Below are 25,588 nucleotides of genomic sequence, written 5' to 3' on the forward strand. Positions count from 1 at the left end.
GTGATATGTAGCCTACAACATTGTGCACCAGGGATCCCTAGGGAAGTCAGATCTGGGAGGATGACGCTCAAATCTCCTTGACAGCCTATCATGGCTCAGCTCTCTACAAGGAGATGACAGAACAGCAAGAGTGTCCTATTCAAGTCTGACAATTGCTCTCACTTCAGTGGTGGGACCAACAATACCATAGGGTTGGAGAAGGAATGGCTCCAGTGACAACAAAACACAGCTTTGTCCTCTACTGTGGCAACGTCCCTCACAAGCACCAGGCAAGAGAAGAAAAAAGACTGAGCATAAAGGAGGAATATATCCTCCAGTGTAGTATAAAAGCATCCATAAGACTTAGTGCTTGAGGCATTCCAACAGTCAGGACTGATGATTCTGTCTCGTCCCGGGGAGCTGTAGCCAGGTGGTCCTTAGGAGGATGGGACAGTACTGAGGATGAATCAGGCCTAGCAGTTCTGGATTGAGACAGTGGGTGTCAGTCCTTGTGTTTTGGAGCCGGAGCTACCAACGGCTCCTTTCTGCATACGTTACCCTCCAACTTGGGGGTCTTTGGTGGTCCAGGACCCATCAGATTTGCATGCAAATGCTCACCCAGCTTGGATGGGCTCGGGGAACGTTCCTTTCCTTCACAGACAGATCCGGAAGGCCATCTTGCCTTACGAGCATCAGAGAGTGTTCCTTAGTCTTATGGGAAACTCAGGAAGGAGGAGGAGTTTTTGGGCTAAGCAGCTGCAGATTCCGCTCCTAAGCTCGTGGTCAGAAGGGTGCTGCTCATCTGATGGGGCAAATGTACAGGGCGCAGAGGGAGTGGGTCTCCCTAGCCTTCTCCATAAGGTGTTTTCTTAATCAAAGTTCACAAGTTTTGCAAGTTTATAGCAGAAAAGTGTGACAGATGCTGCACTTTGCAGCAATGTGTCTCACCCAAACAATAGAGACAGTGTTGGTGATTGTCCTTCATGGAAAAGGAGCAAGGGCAGGGGAGATGGTTCTTGAACCCTAGGACTTTAAAACACAGTCCAAGACCACAGGAAGGGAGTCCCCGGTATGGGGGGAAAAATACCTTACCTATACTAATAACTAACTATGCTAATATAAACTATACCCTATTTAGAAATGTAATTACAAAGTATAAGGATAAAAGCTGGACAAATACACGGACACAAGGATTCCAACTCATGCCATGCGGCAGTAAGAAGGAACTGGAGAGGTGTTGACCCACACTACTCTTATGTCCTGGGTCTGGTGCACAAGGTGAACTATTGCGCATGTGTGGGCCAATGGACTCAGCCTGTTAGAATTTCTGGACTCAGGAGCTTGGCACACATGCACACCTACACGGAGACCAGCACTTAAAGAAGAATTTCTGAATACATCTTGGTTAATGGTTTTCAGTATAAAACTAGGTCCGTTTATTTTTATGTGCTGTGTTACACTGCTGATCCTTTCTATTTCCCACCTTGCATAGTCAGGAGCTGTGTAGGGAACAGTTCGAATGCATTCTCCAACATAATTCACTGGGAAGGGAAGTAGAAAATGGGTCTTCATCTGACATGGTTTGAAGGTAGGCTCCTGAGAGAAAATTGTATCGGGTTGATTAACGGGGCAGTTAGACATTTTAAGTAGCTACAACATTCCATTCATTTGAGATTAGTAGTACCATTGCATACTTCTTAATAAGAGCCTGACACACTCAAATACCAGCACCCAAGCATTCAACCTAGCACTGGTTATTTTGTTAAAAAATGATGAAACTGTGCACATGCCCCCTTGTAATATCATCATCAGACATACTGAAATTGTCTTGGTCTACTACAGCACAGGGATGTTGTACAAATACTGCCTCATCATCACACTACACATTCTTAGTTAGCAATCCTTGTACCTTACTGGACTAGGAGTTCTGATTTGCATAACCCTCTCCTCTCTGCAATGCCTTCAGAACTAACCATTCATCCCACCTAATGTCAGATATTCAAATACCACAAAAATAAAATGAATCATTCTCAGTAAACGGGGGTGGGGTGGGATGTCTGTGTGAAACAAAGCCATCAGGGGCCAAGTAGAGCCAAAAGGAGAACTAAGTCTAAGAAGTCTAAGCTGAGGCAGCATGTCAGGGTGAGGTGAGGGTCAGATTTCATGGCCATAGGCCTTGGAAGTTCCAAGGACAGTATCCAATGACAGTGCAGGATGAGAAGGCACAACATATTTCAGTTAAGCATGAATAACTGGATAGTACAGTTCACTGCAATAACCATAAAAAGGGCCAATTAGATCAGTAATATGATTAATTAAGTAAAAAACTGTACTTACAGTAATTAGTTTCCTTGTGATTTGTGAACAATTAAGCCTTTCCCTTCCAACAAGCATGGGCTCTGGAGACTTCTATAAATATAGGACTTTGTATTAGAGTTTCAAAAGTCAGGATAAGGAATATTACAAAAGCTTGCCTGTTTTTCCCTCTAGGGTCATGCATCACCTTTTGCCCTCCTTCCCCCACAAACATCAAGGTAATCTGATTACTTGGTTCTCCTTGCATTTATGAGGAAACACCAAAAAGGACTTCATCGCATGGGTAACCTGGCAAAAAGCTGTGCCATATGATAACCTGAAATTCTTAAGGGCTGTATTGCCAGGCTTTAGACAATGACTGTGGGCTTCTCAATCCCTTCTACCTTGCAGCAGACCAAAAGATTTACACAAGTTACTCCTCTCTTGGACGCAGTCCTTAAAGCTTATTTCAGTTGTTTTATATGGTCCATGATTACAGATCAGAATTTGCTCCACCACTGAGTACTATAATAATACTTTGCTAGATGTCCTAGCCCAGGAAGGAGTTATTCTACAGCTGAATGACTGTTTGGAGGAGCTGCATGGCACAAGATATTTCTCTCTGAAATACATCTTAAATGGAGCTCTGCTAGAGAGAAGTGACAGGACCCACGTGATGGGAGGGAAAAAAATCCCCTCTCCCCAACAGCTGAAACAGCAATCAGGGTGTAGAATACAAGTCCCAGCAGTTGATATCAGAAGTTCAACCCCCACCTAATCAATCAAGAGGAGCCCTTCCACTGAAGCCACAAAGAGGTTTATACATTCTCCTAGAGATGGGCCCAAAACAGAAAGCTGTGATGTTCAGGGGCAGAAGGAAGCACATTTTTCATTAGCTGTGTGAGAAGCTACTGGTTTAGATTTTCCCTAAAATCTCCATCCACCTCTTAAATAGATAAATAGTTTGTGGCCCAGCAGATTGATATTCTACCCAGAAAATATTTACACTAGATGGCATTATGAACTATTTTCATCATCACTGAGTTGAATAACTAAACAGTAAAAAGTGCACATTAGCTAGGCAGTTTGAAGGTCCCATTGCATCCCAAAGGGACTGATTTCTCTTTGAGAAGTCACAAGCCTCTTTGTATGGACAGGATGCGCATAAGTTCACCACACCTTTTGCCTTCCATTCGTACGCTACACAGCATTAGTCTGTCTACTATTAATCCTATTCAGTATATTATCTCAAAAATAGTGGCTAATGACAAATTTTACTCACAAATCAGATCTTTTTGCATACCTCAATCACATGGGGGCGGACAGGTTTTCTCTCTTTTTTGCTTCTAGTGATGCCTTTTAAAAAGTTTTCTACTTCTTTAGATGCTTGTGACATCTGTTGAGGTGTAGCATTCACTGAACATCTGTTAAAAAAACAAAACCCTTACACATAGTAACATGTTTCTTGTAGTTTTACAACCTTTTAGATTTCAACTATTTCCTGTTCTTGTACACTTTTTTTTAAGCATCATCCAAATCTCAGAAAATCTCTGTGCCAGTGACCCTGATAAAGACAAATTACAGCTGTAAATAAGGAAAGTATTGACAATTCTGACTGCAGTATACCACCAGTGCACCGTCATGAGAAACCCCCATTGGATTCTCATTGCTTTTCCCAAGACAGTGAATCAAAACTTGTCCAGCATCATCAGATTTAGCACTCTGTTGACAACCTGGCATTCCTGCCCTGAAGAGACAGCTAAACTATGTTTAAGCTTTAAAAGGCAATCTCTCCACACCACTATTACCAATTCTTTCTTTACAACTAGATCTTTACTACAGATTCTTGCATTTAATTAAAAAACAACAACAAAAAACTATGCTTAGGGCATTTCCCTGCCCCCAAATCAAGGTACAATATCTTGCAAATTAACAAATTCAAAACAAGTTTAGTACTTCAATAGTAACTTTTGAAATTACACTGCCTGAGTACAAGCATTTTGACTTTAGCATTTCACTCATCTTTCTCAATATTTAAATACGAAGTGGATTCCATGATGTCAGTATTTCTCCTTAGAAGCAGACACGCCAAAGCCACTAAAAAAAAAACCCAAAACACAGAACTTGGGCCTGTTTTTGGCTTAATTGGCTTGTGAGTTGCTTGCTGGCTAGTTTGTCTCATAGCAGCTTGTTGCTTTTTTTTTTCTGATCAGCTCCCAGCAAGCAGGGGCTAGAATCAGGGGTGCACAGCAGGTCCACCACAGTCCCAGACTCTCTGCCAGGGGATCTAGTCACATAGAGTGTTGAGGTTCTTAGGGATTGGTTTATTTTAGCCTTGTTTTGAAATGAGTTTAGCTTGACTTTTGGCTTATTGTGAAAGTCAGGGTGCTTTTTTACGGCATGGAAGTTGGCAATTGTGCTTAGAAGCAGTAACTTCTCCAACCTGAATTACATGAGTTTAAGAATATTAAGATTTTTCATTGACTATTAACAGAAAAGGAACATTGACAGGTTCTCACCTCATGTTATCACTGTTTAATAAATATTTCTTAATGCGTGGTAGTTTGCGTAGTACTGGTTTAATATCAGACATTTCTGCAATTCGCTTAATCAGTTTCACCTGAAAAGGAGGGAAGAAATAATCAGCAAATGTGTAGGTAGTGTATACATCAGCAGTAATAAGCACAGCATTATATAAGAGTTTGACATCAGTTAAATGAACCACCGCCCCCCCTTTACCTGATCCATGCCAATAAACATTTCTTGTAACTCTCCGGCAGGTGTAAGGGTTTTGCTAGCTCGAACAGATGCATATAAATGCCCAGAATCAGGAATTCCATTTGACAGCTCTTGCGCAGTCATCTTAACGAGTACTCTAAAATGCTCCTCTTCTTCAAAGTGTGGGCTGTATTGGAAAGGGAGAAAACAACAGTCACTTGCTACAATAGTACAAATTCATTAAAAGAAAAAAAGAAAAACTCAGACAAAGGAACAGAGAAAAAACACAAGAATTCTCCAGGTCTCATGCAGAAACGTTCTAGTCTGCTTTAAAATATTAAATGGTTCATTGTGATAAGTTCTGAAACTGGCCCTTACCCATTCAGCAGATTAATGCATAATATGGTTTGTAAAGCGAGCAGGATACTTTGATTTAGAGCATGCTGAAATTAAGTTATGCAAAATCAGAACTGCCCCAGAAAAAAGTAAGTAGGAATTTTTTTTTATTTTTATTTGTTTTTGGAGAGAGAGGGGAAGGTAGAAGAGGGCCCAAAAACACACAAAAAAGCTGATACACTACTTGTTAAAGATTTCACTCCATAAGTGCATCATGTCCGGCAGATTTCTATCCAGGCACAGAGAAGAAAAGAGCACACCCTAAAGGAAAAATGAAGATACTTCACACACAGGATAAACCAATAGAAGACGACTGAAATAAAGGCTGGAGAAACATGTGGTAGCATTTCATGAAAGTGATTCCACAGTGTCTACAGTCCTAATGGCCTACACCACAGAACAACCACCAGATTTACGCTTCATTCAAGAGAGTCCCACTGCTAAAACTGCAGGGCAGACAAGAGGTGTAGTTACATAGCTCTACATGAATGGTACCTTCCCTACTATGGGGTAGACCCTGCCCCATGTGACAGTAAGAGTCAGCTTGTGTGCCTCTATGTCAGCCCATCACATCCAGATGGTAGTTAAATGTGGCGCAGAAGGAAGGCAGTGAGACTTTGGATCGAAAATGCTATTCAGGGGATAGAGAGCTCCTACAAATGAGTCCCTAATCTAATCCCCTAAAGAACCTTTCAGGTATACTGGTTCCCCTCTCTCCATACACTGTGGGCAGTAACTACTGCACAGCAGTTACAGCAGGAGAAGAGGATCACAACAGATCAACATTAAGAAAAAAATAAGTGTCTTAGTTGAGTTAAGTGGGGAAGTCCTAACAAGTCAGACCCCTTATGAGTTTGAATATGAATACTCAGTGTTGAATATTTGTTAACTATACATTCCTAATGCACTGCATATGTAGGTTTGGCAGCATTTTATTTTTTTTTATTATTATTTTATAATATCTATCAATATCAATGTCTATCTTTAAAGCATTTTCAAAATTATATCCATTTAAATTGGGGGAGATCAGACTATTGGGGAGGTCAGACAATTTTCAATGACAGTAAATGTTGAGAATCAAATTGTTAAAACTTTAACCACTATAACACAAATTGTCAACATCACATGTCAAAATATAAAGTAAATAGCCTTATATCAAACTCTAATAAATTTTCAAGCAACTTTTTTCTTACTTTGCCTATCTGTAAATTTCCATTATCATTGATGGAAATATATTTTGGTCTGTGTGTGTACAGTGAAATCAATGCTTTCTGACAAAAATCTAAACCTTCCAAGTTTATATATGTATTAAAAAGTCCTGCCCCTTTGTCATGGAAGAATTTAAACAGGAAAACATCTTTTGTTGCTTAGCTTCTTTTATGCTACTTGGATACTGTGGTAAGAAAGGTTATTAAAAAAAATGTGAAGATAAATAGTCATGTAAAACGTTACCTTTAGGATAAAGGTAAGTTACTGTGATGGTGAAATTTATATGTTCCCTAAGTCAACAAAAGCCCACTTCTACACCAGTTTTCAGCCCAACATGTTTTGAAATCACTGAAGTGTTCAACATTAAGTGCCTGCTTTATGGAGAAATTTTGCTCCACCCTTAACTACAGTGCAGTCAGTGTAACACAACCGCATATATTTTGTTATGATTTACCTGTTCATACGCATCCAGATGTGAATCATCTGGAATGATGTGTGGACTGACAGACATGCCACCTGTTTTTAGCTCCATTTGCTGGGCTTGCTCTCTGTAACCAAGGGCTCCACAGCCCATTCTGTAAAAAAAAAAAAGTAGTGTTTTATTTCCACCAAGTTCAATCATATAGTAAAACCAGAAACAATCCAAGTTGTCCAATACAAATACGCAATGTAACTTAGAAGCTTAAGTTTAAGTAATCTGAGGCATTATCAAATACATGGGGGGGTTTAATTAATAAAGACGCTAGTTTTTGTTTTTAAATGTCAGCAGATACCCAATACATGCTATTAAACAAAGAAAAAAATTAAAATACATTTTTAATACACTCTTTTGTATTTGATAAATCAAGTGGTTTACAAACTTACTGGCTAACTGTCTCAGACTCTTCCCCCATAATCAAAATTATTTGCACTATTGAAGCATCACTGAAATTACAGGAAACAGAGGTAAGATAGTGAACAATTCCTAGAACGATTGCTTTCTATCAATATTATTTCCATGTATTGTAACACATCATATCATCCTCACAGCTTCAAATACGCTAAATTATCTTACTTAGTAATGACACTGCAGAAGAGTGGCACATATGGTTTGAGTTCCTCTGGAAGTGTGTTCAAGCTGGAAACAGCTCTGAAATATACCATCCCATTGGTCGGCTGAGCACAGTACTGGACAGGGATTTCATCAGCTATAAGCAAGAGAAAAACATTGCAGTCTGCATCCCTCACTTTGAGCACATCATAACTATGACATTTGCCAAAAGGACTTTTACTAGAGTTATTTTTGACACTGCAAAGGTAATAGGAAGGCACTTCCTGTTTTAATTGAAGATATTGTTATGAGTCCTGGACTGAATCACAGGTTTTCTAGGTCAATATATAGTTATACTCAGTAGGAATCACCTTCCAAATTATCAGGTTGGGAAAGATCATTAAATATTTAAATTTTAGAGTCAGAGAAGGACAAAGTAGGTGTGGTAATATATTTTTATTGGACCAATAAACTACTGTTGGTGAGAGAGAACCTTTTGAGTTACACAGAGCTCTTCTTCAGGTCTGTGTAACTCGAAAGCTTGTCTCTCCCACCAAACAGAAGTTGGTCCAATAAAATATTTTACCTCACCCACCTTGTCTCTCTAATATCCTGGGACTGACACAGCTAGAACACACTGCATACAAGAATAAGAGAAAGCAGTCAAACAAATGAAAGGCAAATTGTTTTTGAAAACTGCACTAAGGAAACCTTTGTCCCTTTTTCCCCTGGACCCCACATCTCCAAAGAATAGCTGTGATTTTTTTCATTGTAAACAAAAACAGTGGAAAATCCAAACATATTGTAGTTATTGATGTGGAGATAACAGTCTTGCTGACCTGTGGGAAAGAAAGGAGGGCATTGTTTGGAGAAGTACAGGAGAAGAGGGGGGAGGAGAAAAAGGAGGAAATAATCATTTAAAAAAAACCTAGATAAAGCAATTTTCAGCCCCATTTTCTTTGCGCTATTTTCCTCCTCTCCCATTTAAAGTAAATTGGAGGGAGGGGTTGCTTGCACTGAAACGAGAGTGAAACTGAGGTGGCACAGAGTTGACAATAGAGTGATTCATAGATTCTAGGACTGGAAGTGACCTTGAGAGGTCATTGAGTCCAGTCCCCTGCCCTCATGGCAGGACCAAATACTGTCTAGACCATCCCGGATAGACATTTATCTAACCTACTCTTAAATATCTCCAGAGATGGAGATTCCACAACCTCCCGAGGCAATTTATTCCAATGTTTAACCACCCTGACAGTTCGGAACTTTTTCCTAACGTCCAACCTAAACCTCCTTTGCTGCAGTTTAAGCCCATTGCTTCTTGTTCTATCTTTAGAGGCTAAGGTGAACAAGTTTTCTCCCTCCTCCTGATGACATCCTTTTAGATACCTGACAACTGGTATCATGTCCCCTCTCAGTCTTCTCTTTTCCAAACTAAACAAACCCAATTCTTTCAGCCTTCCTTCGCAGGTCATGTTCTCAAGACCTTTAATCATTCTTGTTGCTCTTCTCTGGACCCTCTCCAATTTCTCCACATCTTTCTTGAAATGTGGTGCCCAGAACTGGACACAATACTCCAGTTGAGGCCTAACCAGCGCAGAGTAGAGTGGAATGACTTCTCGTGTCTTGTTTACAACACACCTGTTAATGCATCCCAGAATCACGTTTGCTTTTTTTGCAACAGCATCACACTGTTGACTCATATTTAGCTTATGGTCCACTATAACCCCTAGATCCCTTTCTGCCGTACTCCTTCCTAGACAGTCTCTTCCCATTCTGTATGTGTGAAACTGATTGTTCCTTCCTAAGTGGAGCACTTTGCATTTGTCTTTGTTAAACTTCATCCTGTTTACCTCAGACCATTTCTCCAATTTGTCCAGTTCATTTTGAATTATGACCCTGTCCTCCAAGTTTGGTATCATCTGCAAACTTAATAAGCGTACATTCTATGCCAATATCTAAGTCGTTGATGAAGATATTGAACAGACCCCTGCAGAACCCCACTTGTTATACCTTTCCAGCAGGATTGGGAACCATTAATAACTACTCTGTGAGTACGGTTATCCAGCCAGTTATGCACCTACCTTACAGTAGCCCCATCTGAATTGTATTTGCCTAGTTTAATTGATAAGAATATCATGCAAGACCGTATCAAATGCCTTACTAAAGTCTACGTATACCACATCCACCGCTTCTCCCTTATCCACAAGACTCGTGTGCTTACTAATTATGCTTACATAAGTCAATATCTATCACAACTCAGGGAACAACATGACTGAGACAAACCCAAACATTTCTGAACTCTGATTGCCTGAAGTAACTCAATTTTTGTATCAAACGACCCTACTGCCTTTAATAGTCAGCAGCTCTCACATGCTTCTCTGGGACCAGAATTTGATCCGTCAACATTTCCTTAGAGGCAGAGGTGTTTTAGTTCATTACAATTAATTATGCTGCTCCTGCTATAAAAGTGTTTTCTAATTAGAATAATGTGTTACCACAACAATGTAGGATGACTAAATTATGCATTGGTCTCATTATGGACATTTAAATTTTGAAAGAAATACCTTTCTATTTCTCACCAGAGAAACAGGTACAGTTTGGAATTCTGCCCAGTGGTGATATTTAGTGGATGGCCAATGTAATTTTTCATTCTGTACAGGTTCCTGTAATAACTGGGAGATTATATTCACTTGCTAGCAATTGGCAACAAAAGAACAGCTATTCAGTATACACTTGTTTGTTTTTCCTCTATTCAATTTAGTGATTCAGTCTGATGGATAATGTTTCTTACCACTTTTAGTTGCCAAAGCAGCAGATTCTGTCCTATAGCCTAAGCTAACAGATGACACAACCAGGCAATTTGGGAATCTGAGACACGTACTTCTAGTCCATTTCGATTGCTGATGTCAAAGGCTGCTGTTTTGCAGAAAGGCTCCCATTGAAAATGCTGTGCAACCCAATATCACTTTCAGGATTTTGCTACAATTCTACAATTAATCTTTTTATCATTAATACAAGTAATCTACAGTTACTCATTCTCGTCAATTAACAGAACAGCTCCTGGACCAGATAGGAAGAGTTACGCTATTTATTGTATTTCAAGTGTTGCAACCACCTGAGAGCAACCTGGATTTAAGGATATGGAATAAAAGCCTAAGTCTGAACCAATATATTGCCAAATATACGAAGCCTTTTGATATCCCGTTCATTCTACTTCTCAAAGTAAAATGCATATTAAACTGTTTCTTCATTTTACAAAAAGATTTAAGTACACTAACCTGCAAATGCCATCTCCAGCTCAGTGAATGGGATTGTAGGCGCAATGTCAGATACTTTTAGAGCCGGGAGACAGGAGGTATCCTGAGGTTTGCTTTGAAGAGCAATTAATTCCAAACCTAATAAAGCAGAATATTCAAACATTAATGCTTAAAGGTTTCCAATAAAAGCTATCAAAACCCAGTGAAATCAGGTAGCTAAGGAGGATAAAAAACATCACTCTTATCTGGCACAGAAATATTTCCCATTCCGAACAGCTCCTGCAAACTATTATAGTCACTGTATTTTACTGAAATGCACATCAGAGGGCATCATACAAAATCCATCACCATCCTAACAGAATAAAGTGTTTCTATCTCTGCCCTTTTTTATGATAGCTCATGATCCAGAGCTCAAAAAAGTTACCAGATACCTACCAGCCAGATGACAAAGACCTCAACCTAATAGCAACACAGCTTTCAAGTGAAAAGCTCAGTATCCACCTGGCATTCTCGCCAGAGTTCTCTCTCTGGACCTTGCTACATGTTGTGTGGCTAAATTTGTTAGTCTGTTTGAAAAACCTCAACCTCTATCTTTTATATCCACCTCTGGCTAGTGGTTGCTTAAAAAACCCTCAAGTTCACCTTAAAATGCAGGCAACCTCATCTAGTTGCTAGAAAGCTGCTCTCCCTCTCCCAAGCCCAGAACCTCCAGACTATTCTGAAGCAGTATATCAGCTTCTCTATCCTCTAGACTTTGTTTCCCTTTTTCTTGGTGAATACTTTATAGCCTGTCCTACTTCTGATGTTTATAGCCTTCCCAAGTACCAAGAGTGTAACTAACATGATGTTTGTATGTTTCACAGTTGCACACAGATTCCAAGTCCTGTTAATTTCACTTAGGAGCTGCTTGAGTAAACTACAATGTTAGAGAGACTACAATCTGCAGCCTGAAAAAGACATCATTGTATCATTTCACATTCTGAAAGTTATCTTTGTAAGCAAAAGAAGCTGGAAACAATAAAGAAAGCTCAAACTCTTCAGAAGTGTTATATAGGTCTTCTCACTTGCTCATATAAACAACAGTGATGGAACTGATGATATGTCTGCTGTCCTGAGAGCAAGTTCACTATATGTTTCTAGTATTAGCAGGTTAATATTATAAAGAACATTGCCTTCCCCCTCTCCAAGGCTCTGATCAATTTCTTCCTTTTTTAAGCGAAGAGTACTCTAGATAGTGGAATATATTGGTGATGTCTTTAACCATACATTTGTCTTTTGCATGCACATTCGAGCACACACAGATTATTAAAAAAAAACCAACAGTAAAGTCATCCACTTTCAAAACAAATACTGATTGACTTCTGGTATATCTCAAAGAATTGTAAATATTCTACAAGTGACAAAATAACTGGTCGTCATTTTTTTAAACTGGTATCAGAACTAAAAAAGCATTATAAGATGCTAACCTTTTTCATACGTTTGTTTCTTCTCTTCTTCAGAAAGAGCATTAACCTTTTGTTTCAGTTTTTCTGCTTCCAGTTTTGCTTGTTTTTCATAGTAGCTTTCATCTGGACTCATCGACAGAGTCAATCTATGTGGATTATCCTGTACAAATACATTCCCATAACAAAATATTAAGTTTAAGGACTTTCTTCTTCCCTTTCATCTTCAGATCCCTAGATTATTGCCATCCCCAAGCAGATATATGCTGCATGCATATTATTTTGCTTGCATTATCATCTGAAGCCACTTAAGGTCTCATCATTTCTTTCAGGCAAAATCCTGCCCTTTGATGCATTAATAAATAAGGGGTAGAAAAGGATGCAAATAGCCACAAAAATGAGCACAAGCAGCCTTCTGTGACATTTGAGCAGCCATCATCCCTCAATGACATAATGGTCACTGGTCTAATTAAATCAATATAAAATACACCAGTGTAACTTTCTCATAGATAAGGCCACAGACACAAATGTCCTAGAAAATACACCTAACTAATGTGCTAGGATAGGTAGAGCAGCCTAATTAGACCCTATCCCCAGGTACGTCCCATTGTTCACTTAAGAGCAAGAGCTCAGAGTCCACATGAAATGGAGCTCCAAGCCACAAAGAGGGTAGACATATCTTATACAGTCACCTGAAATCCAGCCTCAGAAGGGCAATGAATAACACCAGTTCTCCTGCTAGGGATCCCACATGTATTGTGCAAATTTCACAATTGCTATTAAATGCTTTGTTTTCTACTCTGAAGCAGAGAGCTGATATATTTACTCTGAATTTTAATCATACAACTCCAATAGTTTCCATTTTATATAATATTGGGGAGGCTATTAAAAGGACACAATGAACATGAATACTGTCCGTTTAAAATATTAGTTTAAAAAGGCCAAGATACACATGCTTCTGAGACCCACTATCAATACTTGGGGCACTTTTCCTATTTTAGGAGTTTCTCTCACCTGCTGGGTGAAAGGTCCATATGAACAAGGAAACGCGACTGATTATACAGGACAACAGTGAAACTTACTATTAGGAAAGTGTTTCAGAGTGGTAGCTGTGTGAGTCTGTATCAGCAAAAAGAACAAGGAGTACTTGTGGCACCTTAGAGACTAACAAATTTATTTGGGCATAATAAATTTGTTAGTCTCTAAGGTGCCACACATACTCTTTATTCTTTTTATTAGGGAAGTGTTGTCAAATGTATAGAGTGAAAACACTTCCCTCACCTCTAATTGTTCAGCTACAGTTATATTAGGGTATTTCTTGTAACAACAAATAAAAATCTTCAGATATAAGAACATCTCTGAGTATTACCATCATCACTTTCTATTTTAAGGGATGGGGCGGGTGGGTTCTCTTTTGAACTTCTCAACAGAATTATACTATAAAAGGACATTCTCAGAAACCCTGTATTGCATTTCCTTTGCTATGTATGTCAAAACATCAAATCACTAGAGCCACTCAAGTACTTTCAAACTGTAATAGTGCCCTTCGGAAAGCAGCTTTCAACTCACACTTTTCTTTCATGCTGTCCAAGACTATAACAGGAACTACTCTCTCCCTCATGAAATTTAGTTGGCAGTGACCTGCTATAATTCTACCTTTCAAAAACAGAAGTCATTTGAAAAGAAAGTGAGGACGACTAAGTTATCTTTAATCAACCCACCACTGGATACTATTTGTGGTTAGAGCTGGGTGAACTTATTCAGACAATATTTTCCCCCACTGAAAAATGCATTCAAAGCTACCAAAACATTTCATTTCATGAATTGGTTTCAAATTGCCTAATTGTGTCAAATTTCACTTCAATTAATTTTTTTAACAATAGAAAACCTGAAAACAAGATGAAAAACATTTAATTCAACCCAAAATAAGGTCCCCTTCCCTTCTTCTTCTATCTTTCGGTACACCTACCCAACCAAAAAAAATCAGTTATTCACACAATTTTATCTGTGGTTTACTGGCATCAGAATTTACACAGTGGTTCAAAGCAGCTCAGTGGATTAAAAAAAAAAAAAAAAAGGCTCAGATGTTTAAGGCTGTTCTTCCCCATCATAGTACTTAATTTAAAAAAAATAAAAAATAGAAAAGACTAAACTAAAAGGACGGGAAAATAAAAAGGAAGACATAGAACTAAGTTACAGTGTTTAACCGCCATAGCAAATTCAAACAGAAACTCTGTAAGAACAGGAAGACTCTAAAGGGACCTTATCATCAACCTTATTAGAACATTCAAAAGGGAAGAAAGTCCTTTGATAATTACAAAAAAATTGCTAGCAACAGGAATTGAAATTGCTTGATGTGACAGACTGGACCCCTATATTCACCACTTTTATAAGACTAGGATAAATTTTGTACAAAGTAGGACTCATAAGGTATCATTTCAAAATTCATAATTCACTAATCAGTATTGTCCTGGTAAAATATTATTCATATTCAACTTATTCATAAATGATCTGGAGAAAGGGGTAAACAGTGAAGTAGCGAAGTTTGCAAACGATACTAAACTGCTCAAGATAGTTAAGACCAAAGAACTTCAAAAAGATCTCACAAACCTAAGGGTATGTCTACACTACCGCCGGATCGGTGGGCAGTGATCGATCCAGTGGGGATCAATTTATCGCGTTTAGTTTACACATGATAAATCGACCCCGGAGTCCTCACCTATCGATTCCTGTACTCCAGTGCGAGAGGGGTAGGCAGAGTCAACAGGGGAGAGGCAGCAGTCGACTCGCCGCGGTGAAGACACCATGGAAAGTCGATCTAAGTTACGTAACTTCAGCTACGTGAATAACATAGTGTAGACCAGGGCTAAGTGATTGGGCAACAAAATGGCAAATGAAATTTCATGTGAATAAATGTAAAGTAATGCACATTGGAAAAAAAAAACCCAACTATACATATAATATGATGGGTGCTAATTTAGCTACAACTAATCAGGAAAGAGATCTTGGAGTCATCGTGGATAGTTCTCTGATGATGTCCATGCAGTGTGCAGTGCCAGCCAAAAAAGCAAACAGGACATTAGGAATCATTAAAGAAAATGATAGAGAATATCTTCTTGCCCTTACATAAATCCATGGTAGGCCCACATCGTGAACAAATGTGTACAATGTGTACAAATGTGGACTCCTCACCTCAGAAAAGATATACTGGCACTAGAAAAGGCTCAGAAAAGGGCGACTAAAACGATTAGGGGTTTGGAACAGGTCCCATATGAGGAGAGATTAAAAAGGCTAGGACTTTTCAGCTTGGAAAAGAGGAGACCAAGGGGGGATATGATAGAGGTATATAAAATCACGAGTGGGGTGGAGAAAGTGAATAAGGAAAGGTTATGTACTTGTTCCTATAATATAAGAGCTAGGGGCCACCAAATGAAACTAATGGGCAGCAAGTTTAAAATAAATACAAGGAAGTTCTTCTTCACACAGCGCACAGTCTACCTGTGAAACTCCTTGCCTGGGGAGGTTGTGAAGGCTAGGACTAGAATAGGGTTTAAAAAGAGAACTAGATGAAGTCATGGAGGTTAGGTCCATTAATGGCTACTAGCCAGGATGGGTAGGGAATGATGTCCCCAGCCTCTGTTTGTCAGAGGGTGGAGATGGATGGCAGGAGAGAGATCACTTGATCATTACCTGTTAGGTTCACTCCCTCTGGGGCACGTAGCATTGGCCACTGTCGACAGACTTGATACTGGGCTGGATGGACCTTTGGTCTGATCGGTATGGCCATTCTTATGTTCTTAATATGTGTGGCACCATTATATATAACGTTAGATGATTCTACTGTAGGATGTTACTATGGCATATTCCAAATCTAGGGAAGCAGCCCAAACCATTTCCTCAGAGACAAAAGTCAAACTGGCATCTCAGCTAGACAACAACAAAATCAAATGGACTATCACCTCAAGCCTCATCTCTACTCATGGCATCATCAACGTTTGAAAGACAAAACCAGCATCAGTGAACTGGGGGAAAATCCAGCCAGACTGCTGTAAACATATGGCGAGAGCCTGATTTTTACCTTTTATTTCTTTTAACTAATTCTGACTTTAATGCATCATTACTTGTAATCATTTAAAATCTATCTTTCTGTAGTTAATAAACTTGTTTCTTTTAATTAAACCACTGTGTGCTTGGATTGAAGTGTTTGAGAAACTTAATTTGGGATGACAAGATTTGTGCATATCATTTTCTATAATAAAATGACAGATTTTCTGTGAGCGTGCACTACACAGAAGGAAAGAGCTGGGCAGTACAAGATGCACATTTCTGGGGAGAAGTACAGGTCTGGGAATTTGCTAGTGTCATTCTGCAATACAATTAAGGAGAGGCTGGCTAGGAGCACTCATATAACTCAGCTGGGAATAATTCACATGCTAGAGGCTGTGCGTGAGCAAGGCCAGGAGTGACTGCTCTCACAGGGAAGCAGTGTAAAAAGCACCCCAGGACACAGCTGTTCAGCAGGCTGGATTGTACCCTGGGTAATTTCATATTTGTATTTTGTCCAGAGTTCATGTACACACTTTAGTTGGACATTTCAAAACGAAGCTAACGCCTATTTTTGCCAAAGGTTTACGGTGTATATGATGAATGGACTCCATCTGTAAATGCTGGCATTTAAGCTACTTATAATAATGGGTTCTATAATTATGAAAAAAATCAAGAGGCCTGAAGCTAGTACTACTGTCACAGGCTCAAACAGTGTGATACAGAAATTAGTATTGAAAGAGCTTCTTCTTTCTTACCTTAAAATACTGTTTTACTTTTTCTTGAAGAAATGTTGGGTTTTCCTTCAGGTGCTGCCTGAATTGAGTCACTTTGTCTGCAATCTTCAAAAGTTCCACAGGGTCTCCTTCATGATTCCAGCAGGAGGCTATGTACTTGATTGACAAGAAATTAGATAAACATGACATTTAACTGCACACAGAGGCATTTCATGGATTGGCTTGCTTATTCCAGAACACACACATTACCAGTCCTATTTATATATTTATAGCAGACAAGCAACATGCAACACTTCAGTAAGACTGCCATTTGATATGTACATCAAGACACTATTGTTTGTTAAAAGGGACATCGGGGTTATTTCCCTCCCTCATACTCCTCAAAAAAAAAAAAAAGTTACCTTGGAAGGCTCCAAATTTCCCAAGTTTTCACCTTAAGGAGTCTTTTGTCACAATCTTCCCCCATAGCCCAGATCTCACCCATCCCCTTACTTTTTAGAATAAACAAATATTCAATCCAACTGGGAGGAAGTGCACAGAAAAAGTAAAATTGAACCAAAACTGCTAAGAGATCAGATACTACAGTCAACTACACATTTGTAGGAGTTTTTCAGCCCAAAGAGATGACTGTGTTTTTACATAACTCAGTTATGCATTTAAATGGGACTACTGTTAATGTAGACAAGATATTATAAGCAGAAATCTGCTAAGTCTTTTTGTTTTGGAGGTTTTGTTTTCGTTGTTAGGACACATGTGGGAGCAGTTATTAAGTTTAAAATTTGTGGAACTACTATTGAGAGTTGACCACACTATTGAAGAACCAGAACTGAAGAGACTGATAGTTTCTGTTCAGTAGAAGAAACACAGGGGGGTGGAGGGGACTTGAAATAAAGTACACTACAAAGAAAATGCTGAATAAATGAAGAAAAATTGTTCTTGAACTTCATTTATCAAAATTATGTTTCCTACAGTTCTCCATTCTCATTTTCTTAAAAAAGAAAAATAGTAGTAGACGTCCTAAGCATATAGATGACTGCTTCTTGGAGCAGCTGGAACAGGAACGCACAAGGGGACAAGCAATTCTCAATTTAGTCCTGAGTGGAGTGCAGGATCTGGACCAAGAGCTAACTATAACAGGACTGCTTGGAAATAGTGACCATAGTATAACAACATTTAACATTCCTGTGGTGGGAAGAACATCTCAACAGCCCAACACTGTGTCATTTAATTTCAGAAAAGGGAACTATGCAAAAATGAGGAGGTTAGTTAAACAGAAATTAAAAAGTACAGTGACTAGAGTGAAATCCCTGCAAGCTGCATGGACACTTTTCAAAGACACCATAAGAGAGGTCCAACTTAAATGTATACCCCAAATTAAAAGAACACAGTAAAAGAACTAAAAAAGAGCCACCATGGCTTAATGGCCATGTAAAAGAAGCAGTGAGAGACAAAAAGGCATCTTTTAAATAGTGGAAGTCAAATCCTAGTGAGGTAAATAGACAGGAGCATAATCACTGTCAAATTTAGTGTAAAAATGTAATAAGAAAAACCTAGAAGGAGTTTGAAGAACAGCTAGCCAAAAACTCAAAAGGTAATAACAAAATTTTTTTAAATACATCAGAAGCAGGAAGCCTGCTAAATAACCAGTGGGGCCCCTGGACGATCGAGATACAAAAGTAGAACTTAAAGAAAATAAAGTCATTGCGGAGAAACTAAATGAATTCTTTGCTTCAGACTTCAGAGATGAGGATGTTAGGGAGATTCCCAAACCTGAGCCGTCCTTTGTAGGTGACAAATCTGAGGAATTATCACAGATTGAAGTGTCATTAGAGGAGGTTTTGGAATTAGTTACTGTTAAATTTATCAACAAGTCACCGAGGACTAGATGGCATTCACCCAAGAGTTCTGAAAGAACTCAAATGTGAAATTGCAAAACTATTAACCATGGTTTGTAACCTGTCCTTTAAATCAGCTTCTGTACCCAAGACTGGAAGATAGCTAATGTAACAACAATATTTAAAAAGGGCTCTAGAGGTGATCCCGGCAATTACAGACCGGTAAGTCTAACGTCAGTACCGGGCAAATTAGCTGAAACAACAGTAAAGAATAAAATTGTCAGACACATAGAAGAACATAAATTGTTGAGCAAAAGTCAACATGGTTTCTGTAGAGGGAAATCATGTCGTACTAATCTATTAGAGTTCTTTGAAGGGGTCAACAAACACGTGGACATGGGGAGCCCAGTGGACATAGTGTACTTAGATTCCCAGAAAGCCTTTGACAAGGTCCCTCACCAACGGCTCTTACGTAAATTTAGTTGTCATGGGATAAGAGGGAAGATCCTTTCATGGATTGAGAACTGGTTAAAAGGTAGGAATAAATAGTAAATTCTCAGAATGGAGAGGGGTAACTAGTGGTGTTCCCCAAGGGTCAGTCCTAGGACCAATCCTATTCAATTTATTCATAAATGATCTGGAGAAAGGGGTAAACAGTGAAGTGGCAAAGTCTGCAGATGGTACTAAACTGCTCAAGACAGTTAAGACTAAAGCAGACTGTGAAGAATTTCAAAAAGATCTCGCAAAACTAAGTGGCAAACGAAATTTAATGTGGATAAATGTAAAGTAATGTACACTGGAAAAAATAACCCCAACTATACATACAATATGGTGGGGGCTAATTTAGCGACAACTAATCAGGAAAGAAATCTTGGAGTCATCATGGATAGTTCTCTGAAGACGTCCACGCAGTGTGCAGCGCCAGTCAAAAAAGCAAACAGTATGTTAGGAATCATTAAAAAAGGGATAGAGAATAAGATAAAAAATATCTTATTGCCCTTATATAAATCCATGGTACGCCCACATCTTGAATGCTGTATACAGATGTGGTCTCCCCATCTCAAAAAAGATATTATGGCATTAGAAAAGGTTCAGAGGCTAGGAATTTTCAGCTTGGAAAAGAGGAGACTAAGGGGGGGATATGATAGAGGTATATTAAATCATGAGTAGGGTGGAGAAAGTGAATAAGGAAAATAAGGAAAAGTTATTTACTTGTTCCCATAATATGAGAACTAGGGGGCACCAAATGAAATTAATAGCAGCAGGTTTAAAACAAATAAAAGGAAGTTCTTCTTCACATAGCAAACAGTCAACCTGTGGAGATTGTGAAGATTAGGACTATTACAGGTTTCGAAGAGAACTAGATAAATTCATGGAGGTTAAGTCCATTAATGGCTATTAGCCAGGATGGGTAAGGAATGGTATCCCTAGCCTCTGTTTGTCAGAGGATGGAGATGGATAGCAGGAGAGAGATCACTTGATCGTTGCCTGTTAGGTTCATTCCCTCTGGGGCACCTGGCATTGGCCACTGTTGGAGACAGGATACTGGGCTGGATGGACCCTTGGTCTGACCTACTGTGGCCATTCTTACGTTCTTATCGGTCAAAATTCAAAAAAATATTTAAGAATACCATGGGAACTTTCTATTTCAAAGAACATTATTCTTTCCCATATACTCAAAGTAATTATTGTGGAGTGATGATAAGCACTCCATAGTTAAGGTTGCAACTGGGCTTCCATTATAAGACCAATGCGAGTTCCTCACCAAAATCTTCAAGCAAAGGAAATATCTTTTGAAAAATGGGTAGGTTAGGTCTTCGGCAGAGGTAAATTTTTCTACAAACTTTTAATACAAACTGTTATTGTTCCAAAGAATACTTCAAGATTTGGAAGAATTTAACATTCATCACTCATTAACTTTGATCATTCTAGCAATAATTCATTTGACAGTTTCAATGTGTCTCTACAAATGCTGTTAAAACAAAAAAAGACAAATTCCTGTATGATTTCACTCTAAAATTAAGGTATTCCAAGTTCAACAAATCTAACTTTTGCTTTTTTGTCACTTTTGAAATTAACAAAAGAAAAGAGAGAACTCAGTTACTGTACTGAACTTCAGCAAAGATCTAGTGTTTTTAAACAATCATCCCTAGAAAACTTGAAGTTATTTCCATTTTTATTATTAATAGAAATATGGAGAGATTAATATGGGATGTTACTGCTGGCGACTTAAGCAGATTCTTCTTCTTTTAAATAAAGTAGGTTTCTAGAGTATTTTCTTGCAGAGATAGTCCTTAAACTTCAAATTAATTGCTTGCAAGTCTTACCAATTAAAAAGAGGGTTTTTTGCAGTAGAATTTAATCAGACAAGCTGAAGACATTTTTAAAAAATGGTGATCACCGTAGTGAGAAATTTATAAAGCTCCTTTTGCCAGATCCTAACTGAAAAGGACAGGGAGACATTTTAAATTAAGTTTGATTTGATTATTCCATGTAATGCATTCTCTTGCTGCTGTCCCCTCCCCAACTCTCCTGGTAACCCCACTATCCCACTCTAGAAGGCCTCCTAAAATGTTCACTTCCTTTGGATCTTAGTTAGGGAGGTCCACAGGTGGAATTTGCAGGCTGGAGAAAGCATGGAACTTGGATTACATAGTGGACAACAGGATATAGAATACTAGCAAAGTGAGGAAGGGCACAGTGGTGAAGACAAGAAGGGTGGCAGCAGAGTGAGGAATAGTGGACAAGTGGAACACAGGGTGTAGCAGGATAGGAGACAGCAGAGAAGTTGATCACTGGGAAAGGCAGAATGTGAAATATTCCAACTCTCCTGCAGATCCTCACAGAACGCCTCACTTTACAAAGCTTAGAAGGCTTCTCAGGGTTCTTCAGAGCCACCCACATTTTCTAGGGGGCTCATCTCTACAATTGCTTCTATGGGTAAATTTTAGATAAACATTCAAGTCAAGGCATATTTTCATGTTTAAACTATGAATTTTAATTACAGCAGCAAAACTAAGTACAGGGGACCAAGTATTCCATCATTATTTATATAGTGCTGTGGGGTGCAGGAGGCCTTAGAAATGTCTAAGTCTATGCCCTGAGTTTACAAACCCAGGAGAAATCGCTACCCAAGCAAGTAATTCCAGTGGACCTAATCTTGTAAACATTAGGGGACTGAGCCCTGAATTAGACAATTAATACAGTAACTCCTCATTAAAGTTGTAGTTATGTTCCTGAAAAATGTGACTTATACAATTTAATACTGTACACAGTGATGATGATTGTGAAGCTTGGTTGAAGTGATGAAGTCAGAGAGTGAGGTATTTCCCAGGGTATGCCTTCCTGCTAAATAATGAACTAGCTTTTGGCTGAGCCCTCAAGGGTTAACTTATTTTTGTTAATGTAGCTTCACACTCTACAAGGCAACACAAATGGAGAGAGGGGAGACTATGGCAGACAGAGACACATACTCTGTGTGAGAGAGAGATGCGCATTGCCCCTTTAAGTAGGCTGACCCCACTCTAAGTACACTGCCATTAAGTAGATCAGCAAGTTGAGACAGCAGCTGCTCGCAGGAAGCTCCCTCCATCCTGGCGGGAAGGGACAGCTGAACTACTGGCAATTGATAGCCTACTGAGTGGCTGCCACACAGAGAACTTGGGGGAGCAGGGAGCTGGTAGGAGGGCTGCCAGTCCACCCTGGTTCCAAGCCCCCACCCACTAGCTCCAATGGGCTGCTCTTCCTGCAAGCAATGGACAAAGCAGGCGGCTGCCAAACAATGTTATAAGGGAGCATTGCACAACTTTAAACAAGTATGCTCCCTAATTGATCAGCAACATAACAGCAAAACAACGTTAACCAAAACGACTAAGTGAGGAGTTCCTGTACAAAGTTTAATGACGACAGACCTTTGTTGATATTGAGGGGAAGGAAGGAAGGGAGATAAAAGATATTTCAGTAGAAGGTCTGCATAAGAAAGAATTCTGGGTCAGATTTTGCAAGGCCTAAGACACGTTGAAAATTGACATTTTTCCTACTCAGAAAAAGGAGCACTTACTGATGTCAGGGCAAGTCCAAAACTTGTAGACTGATGCTTCATCTGGATTTCAATTTTGTGAAGTAGAGCTTCAATCCTCTCTTCCTCAAATCCTTTTCTTTGGGGAAAATTTTTCTTTTTAATATAGATGTTTTGTGTGCGCGCGCACGCACACACACACACCCCAAGAAAAGCACGCATGCACCCATTAATATGCTACTAATCATAAAGACATGAACATGAAACACAGTATTGATGCATTGGTACTTAATATGTACCATATAGAATAAAACTGATATGAAGTAAGATCATAGTGTGTCATTTAATGAAACAGCACTATTAACTCCTAAATATTATGGTGAGAGGCACACTATAGGACAAGTATTTAGGAAGCAGGGGGGAGAGGTAAGAAATAAGATTAATTCTTAAAAGTACTGAACCACTGAAAACTGCTACTTTAGTGTAGTTTTCATACACGTTAAAATAGATATTTTAAAAATATACTTCTAGAAATAGATTTTGCTAAAAGAATACTTCACGAATTTTAAAGTTACTCACTCAATTACTTCATCTATTGTTCTAGAAATAATTTGTTTGACAGTTTCAATGTCTTTCTCAGCAATTCCTTGTAGGCCTACACTGAAGTAAGCCTCTCTCGTGCAGCCATTAAACCTACAATAAAAAACATTTATTCCAGCGGTAGGTACTGAAACTTTTACACAGAACCACAGAAAGGTAATAACTAGTTAATGAATGCAAAAAATAATAATAAAGTTAGAATTTACAAGATCTAGACTAAGGTGGAAAACAAAAAAATCAAACAAAAAGGCAAGGAGCCAAAATCTTCAGCTATTTATTTTTCAATTTCAGTAGGAATGTTACACTGTTTTAAAAAGTTTCAGCCATGGTTCAAACTAATGGATGAAATATAGCTAGAGAACCAAAACTAAATTAGGAAGGATAGAAAAATCTTGGAATTAATTTGTATTAGTGTTTTCAAATACAGAAGATTTTTCTGTATTTATATAATTTTATTTAGATGGCAGACACTAAGAGGAAAAGTCTTTTTAAACCAACATGTACATTTTACTTATGACAGTAAGTAGAACGCATCTACAATTTAGTCTTCATATAGCAGTCTTTGAAAATTGAGTACAGAGATGATATTTTGGGGGTTCCATGTTTATGTCTCAGTGACTCAATAGATTTAGGGAAACTGAGATAAAGAAATTGCAGTCCAAGTTTTCACAAGTGACTAACTTTAGGGCTCAACTCTAGAAACCTAAGGTCCCACTTTCAGAAGTCCTGAACTTCCTACAATTCCAACAGAAGCCAATGTAATAAGAGCTGTAGGAGATCAGCACTGCTGAAAATCAACTCCCCTGCACTTAAAATTCAGCATGCACTTCCCAGCAGTATGTTTCAGGGGCCCAGGGCAGCCAGCAGAGAGGTAAAGCACTGTGTTGCAGGAAGCTGGACGGGGAAGACTCAGCTGGTGGCTCCTACCCTACACCAGGCTCAGCTGCTAGTCCCAGCTGGGCTGGGGAGGACGGGACTTCCTCTTCCCCTGCACGGCATGCAGGGGCGGGTCAGACACACTCCCAGATTTCTCGCCCGGCTGTGGAAAGCTCTGCAAAATCTCCCTTCCCACTCCCATCCCACTTCCTGTGCCCATCACTCCTCAGCTGCAGGGAGAAGGATCCCTGTACAGGGAGCTGCTTCTCCCATCTGCCCAACCCCCAAGCATCCAGACCCCCTCATATCCAGACCCTTTCGCTCTCCTCACTCCCCACACTCAGAACCCCCCCCCCCCCCCGCAAAGCCCCACTCCCCCTGCACCTGGACCAAGCTGACGAGCCATACGCACCCAGATCCCCACCCCACCGCGCCCCAACCAGCTGCACTTGGATCCCGACTCCACACACACACACACTCAGGAGCTCCCACACACCCAGAACCCCTCCTGCTGAGCCAGCACCTCCTTCATCAGATCCGCTCAAAAAACCACCATGCATCCAGATCCTCCACTGAGCCGCCTGCATTCAGATTGTCCCACATAGAACCCTCTCAATCCACACTGGATCTCCCCACACTAAGCCCCTCCATATTTGGATCCTGCCTTGCTGAGCCTGCCTGTCCACACCTGGTGCACCTGGCACAGATGGGCATGGCCCTGGGGTGTTTCTGGGGCAGGCCTGGTCGTTGCCCTGTGTCAGGGCACTCTGCTGCGTCCGTGTCCCAGGAGGAACTGCACAGTGGCCTGCCGTCTCTGTACAGCCAGTGGCCTCTCCTCCCAATGCCATGCTGGAGCCTCCTCATTTATTTGCAGAATTTTAAAATACTGTGTGCAGAATTTTTAATTTTTTGGTGCAGAATGCTCTCAGGAGTAGACTATGCTGCTTCTTAATGTTGCACTGATAAATACATACAAGATAAATTGAAAGTTACCAATGAATTTCTTGCCAAGAGGTTGCACATTAACCTAGCAGGTACTAAATACTGTCATTTTAATTGGAATGAAGGGTAATTATCTAAAACATTAAGTACATAGGAAATGATCCTACCAACAGTTATACACATGGGTATCTTTACTCATAGAGAGTCCCA

General features: G+C 39.5%; 2 protein-coding genes across 2 annotated transcripts in view; both read right to left on the bottom strand.

Annotated features, from left to right (window-relative positions):
- Positions 1-25,588, bottom strand: part of PITRM1 (pitrilysin metallopeptidase 1) — a 49,366-nt gene that overhangs the window by 12,104 nt on the left and 11,674 nt on the right. The window contains exons 11-23 of the mRNA XM_050942230.1: positions 23,540-23,653; positions 23,003-23,099; positions 17,129-17,263; positions 12,351-12,489; positions 10,906-11,022; positions 7,652-7,784; positions 7,052-7,172; positions 5,573-5,649; positions 5,014-5,179; positions 4,794-4,894; positions 3,578-3,698; positions 2,317-2,388; positions 1,463-1,575 (exon numbers count right to left, since the gene is read on the bottom strand). Coding sequence (XP_050798187.1) covers positions 1,463-1,575; positions 2,317-2,388; positions 3,578-3,698; positions 4,794-4,894; positions 5,014-5,179; positions 5,573-5,649; positions 7,052-7,172; positions 7,652-7,784; positions 10,906-11,022; positions 12,351-12,489; positions 17,129-17,263; positions 23,003-23,099; positions 23,540-23,653 — 1,506 coding nt within the window. The remainder of the gene's footprint in view (positions 1-1,462; positions 1,576-2,316; positions 2,389-3,577; positions 3,699-4,793; positions 4,895-5,013; positions 5,180-5,572; positions 5,650-7,051; positions 7,173-7,651; positions 7,785-10,905; positions 11,023-12,350; positions 12,490-17,128; positions 17,264-23,002; positions 23,100-23,539; positions 23,654-25,588) is intronic.
- The window catches only part of LOC127043513 (presequence protease, mitochondrial-like), a 47,846-nt gene that overhangs the window by 10,352 nt on the left and 11,906 nt on the right, over positions 1-25,588 (bottom strand). Inside the window, exons 7-18 of the mRNA XM_050937371.1 lie at positions 23,540-23,653; positions 23,003-23,099; positions 17,129-17,263; positions 12,351-12,489; positions 10,906-11,022; positions 7,652-7,784; positions 7,052-7,172; positions 5,371-5,435; positions 5,014-5,179; positions 4,794-4,894; positions 3,578-3,698; positions 1,463-1,575 (exon numbers count right to left, since the gene is read on the bottom strand). Coding sequence (XP_050793328.1) covers positions 1,463-1,575; positions 3,578-3,698; positions 4,794-4,894; positions 5,014-5,179; positions 5,371-5,435; positions 7,052-7,172; positions 7,652-7,784; positions 10,906-11,022; positions 12,351-12,489; positions 17,129-17,263; positions 23,003-23,099; positions 23,540-23,653 — 1,422 coding nt within the window. The remainder of the gene's footprint in view (positions 1-1,462; positions 1,576-3,577; positions 3,699-4,793; positions 4,895-5,013; positions 5,180-5,370; positions 5,436-7,051; positions 7,173-7,651; positions 7,785-10,905; positions 11,023-12,350; positions 12,490-17,128; positions 17,264-23,002; positions 23,100-23,539; positions 23,654-25,588) is intronic.

This window comes from Gopherus flavomarginatus, chromosome 2, assembly GCF_025201925.1.
Source record: "Gopherus flavomarginatus isolate rGopFla2 chromosome 2, rGopFla2.mat.asm, whole genome shotgun sequence".
In the NCBI taxonomy this organism is placed as follows: Eukaryota; Metazoa; Chordata; order Testudines; family Testudinidae; genus Gopherus; species Gopherus flavomarginatus.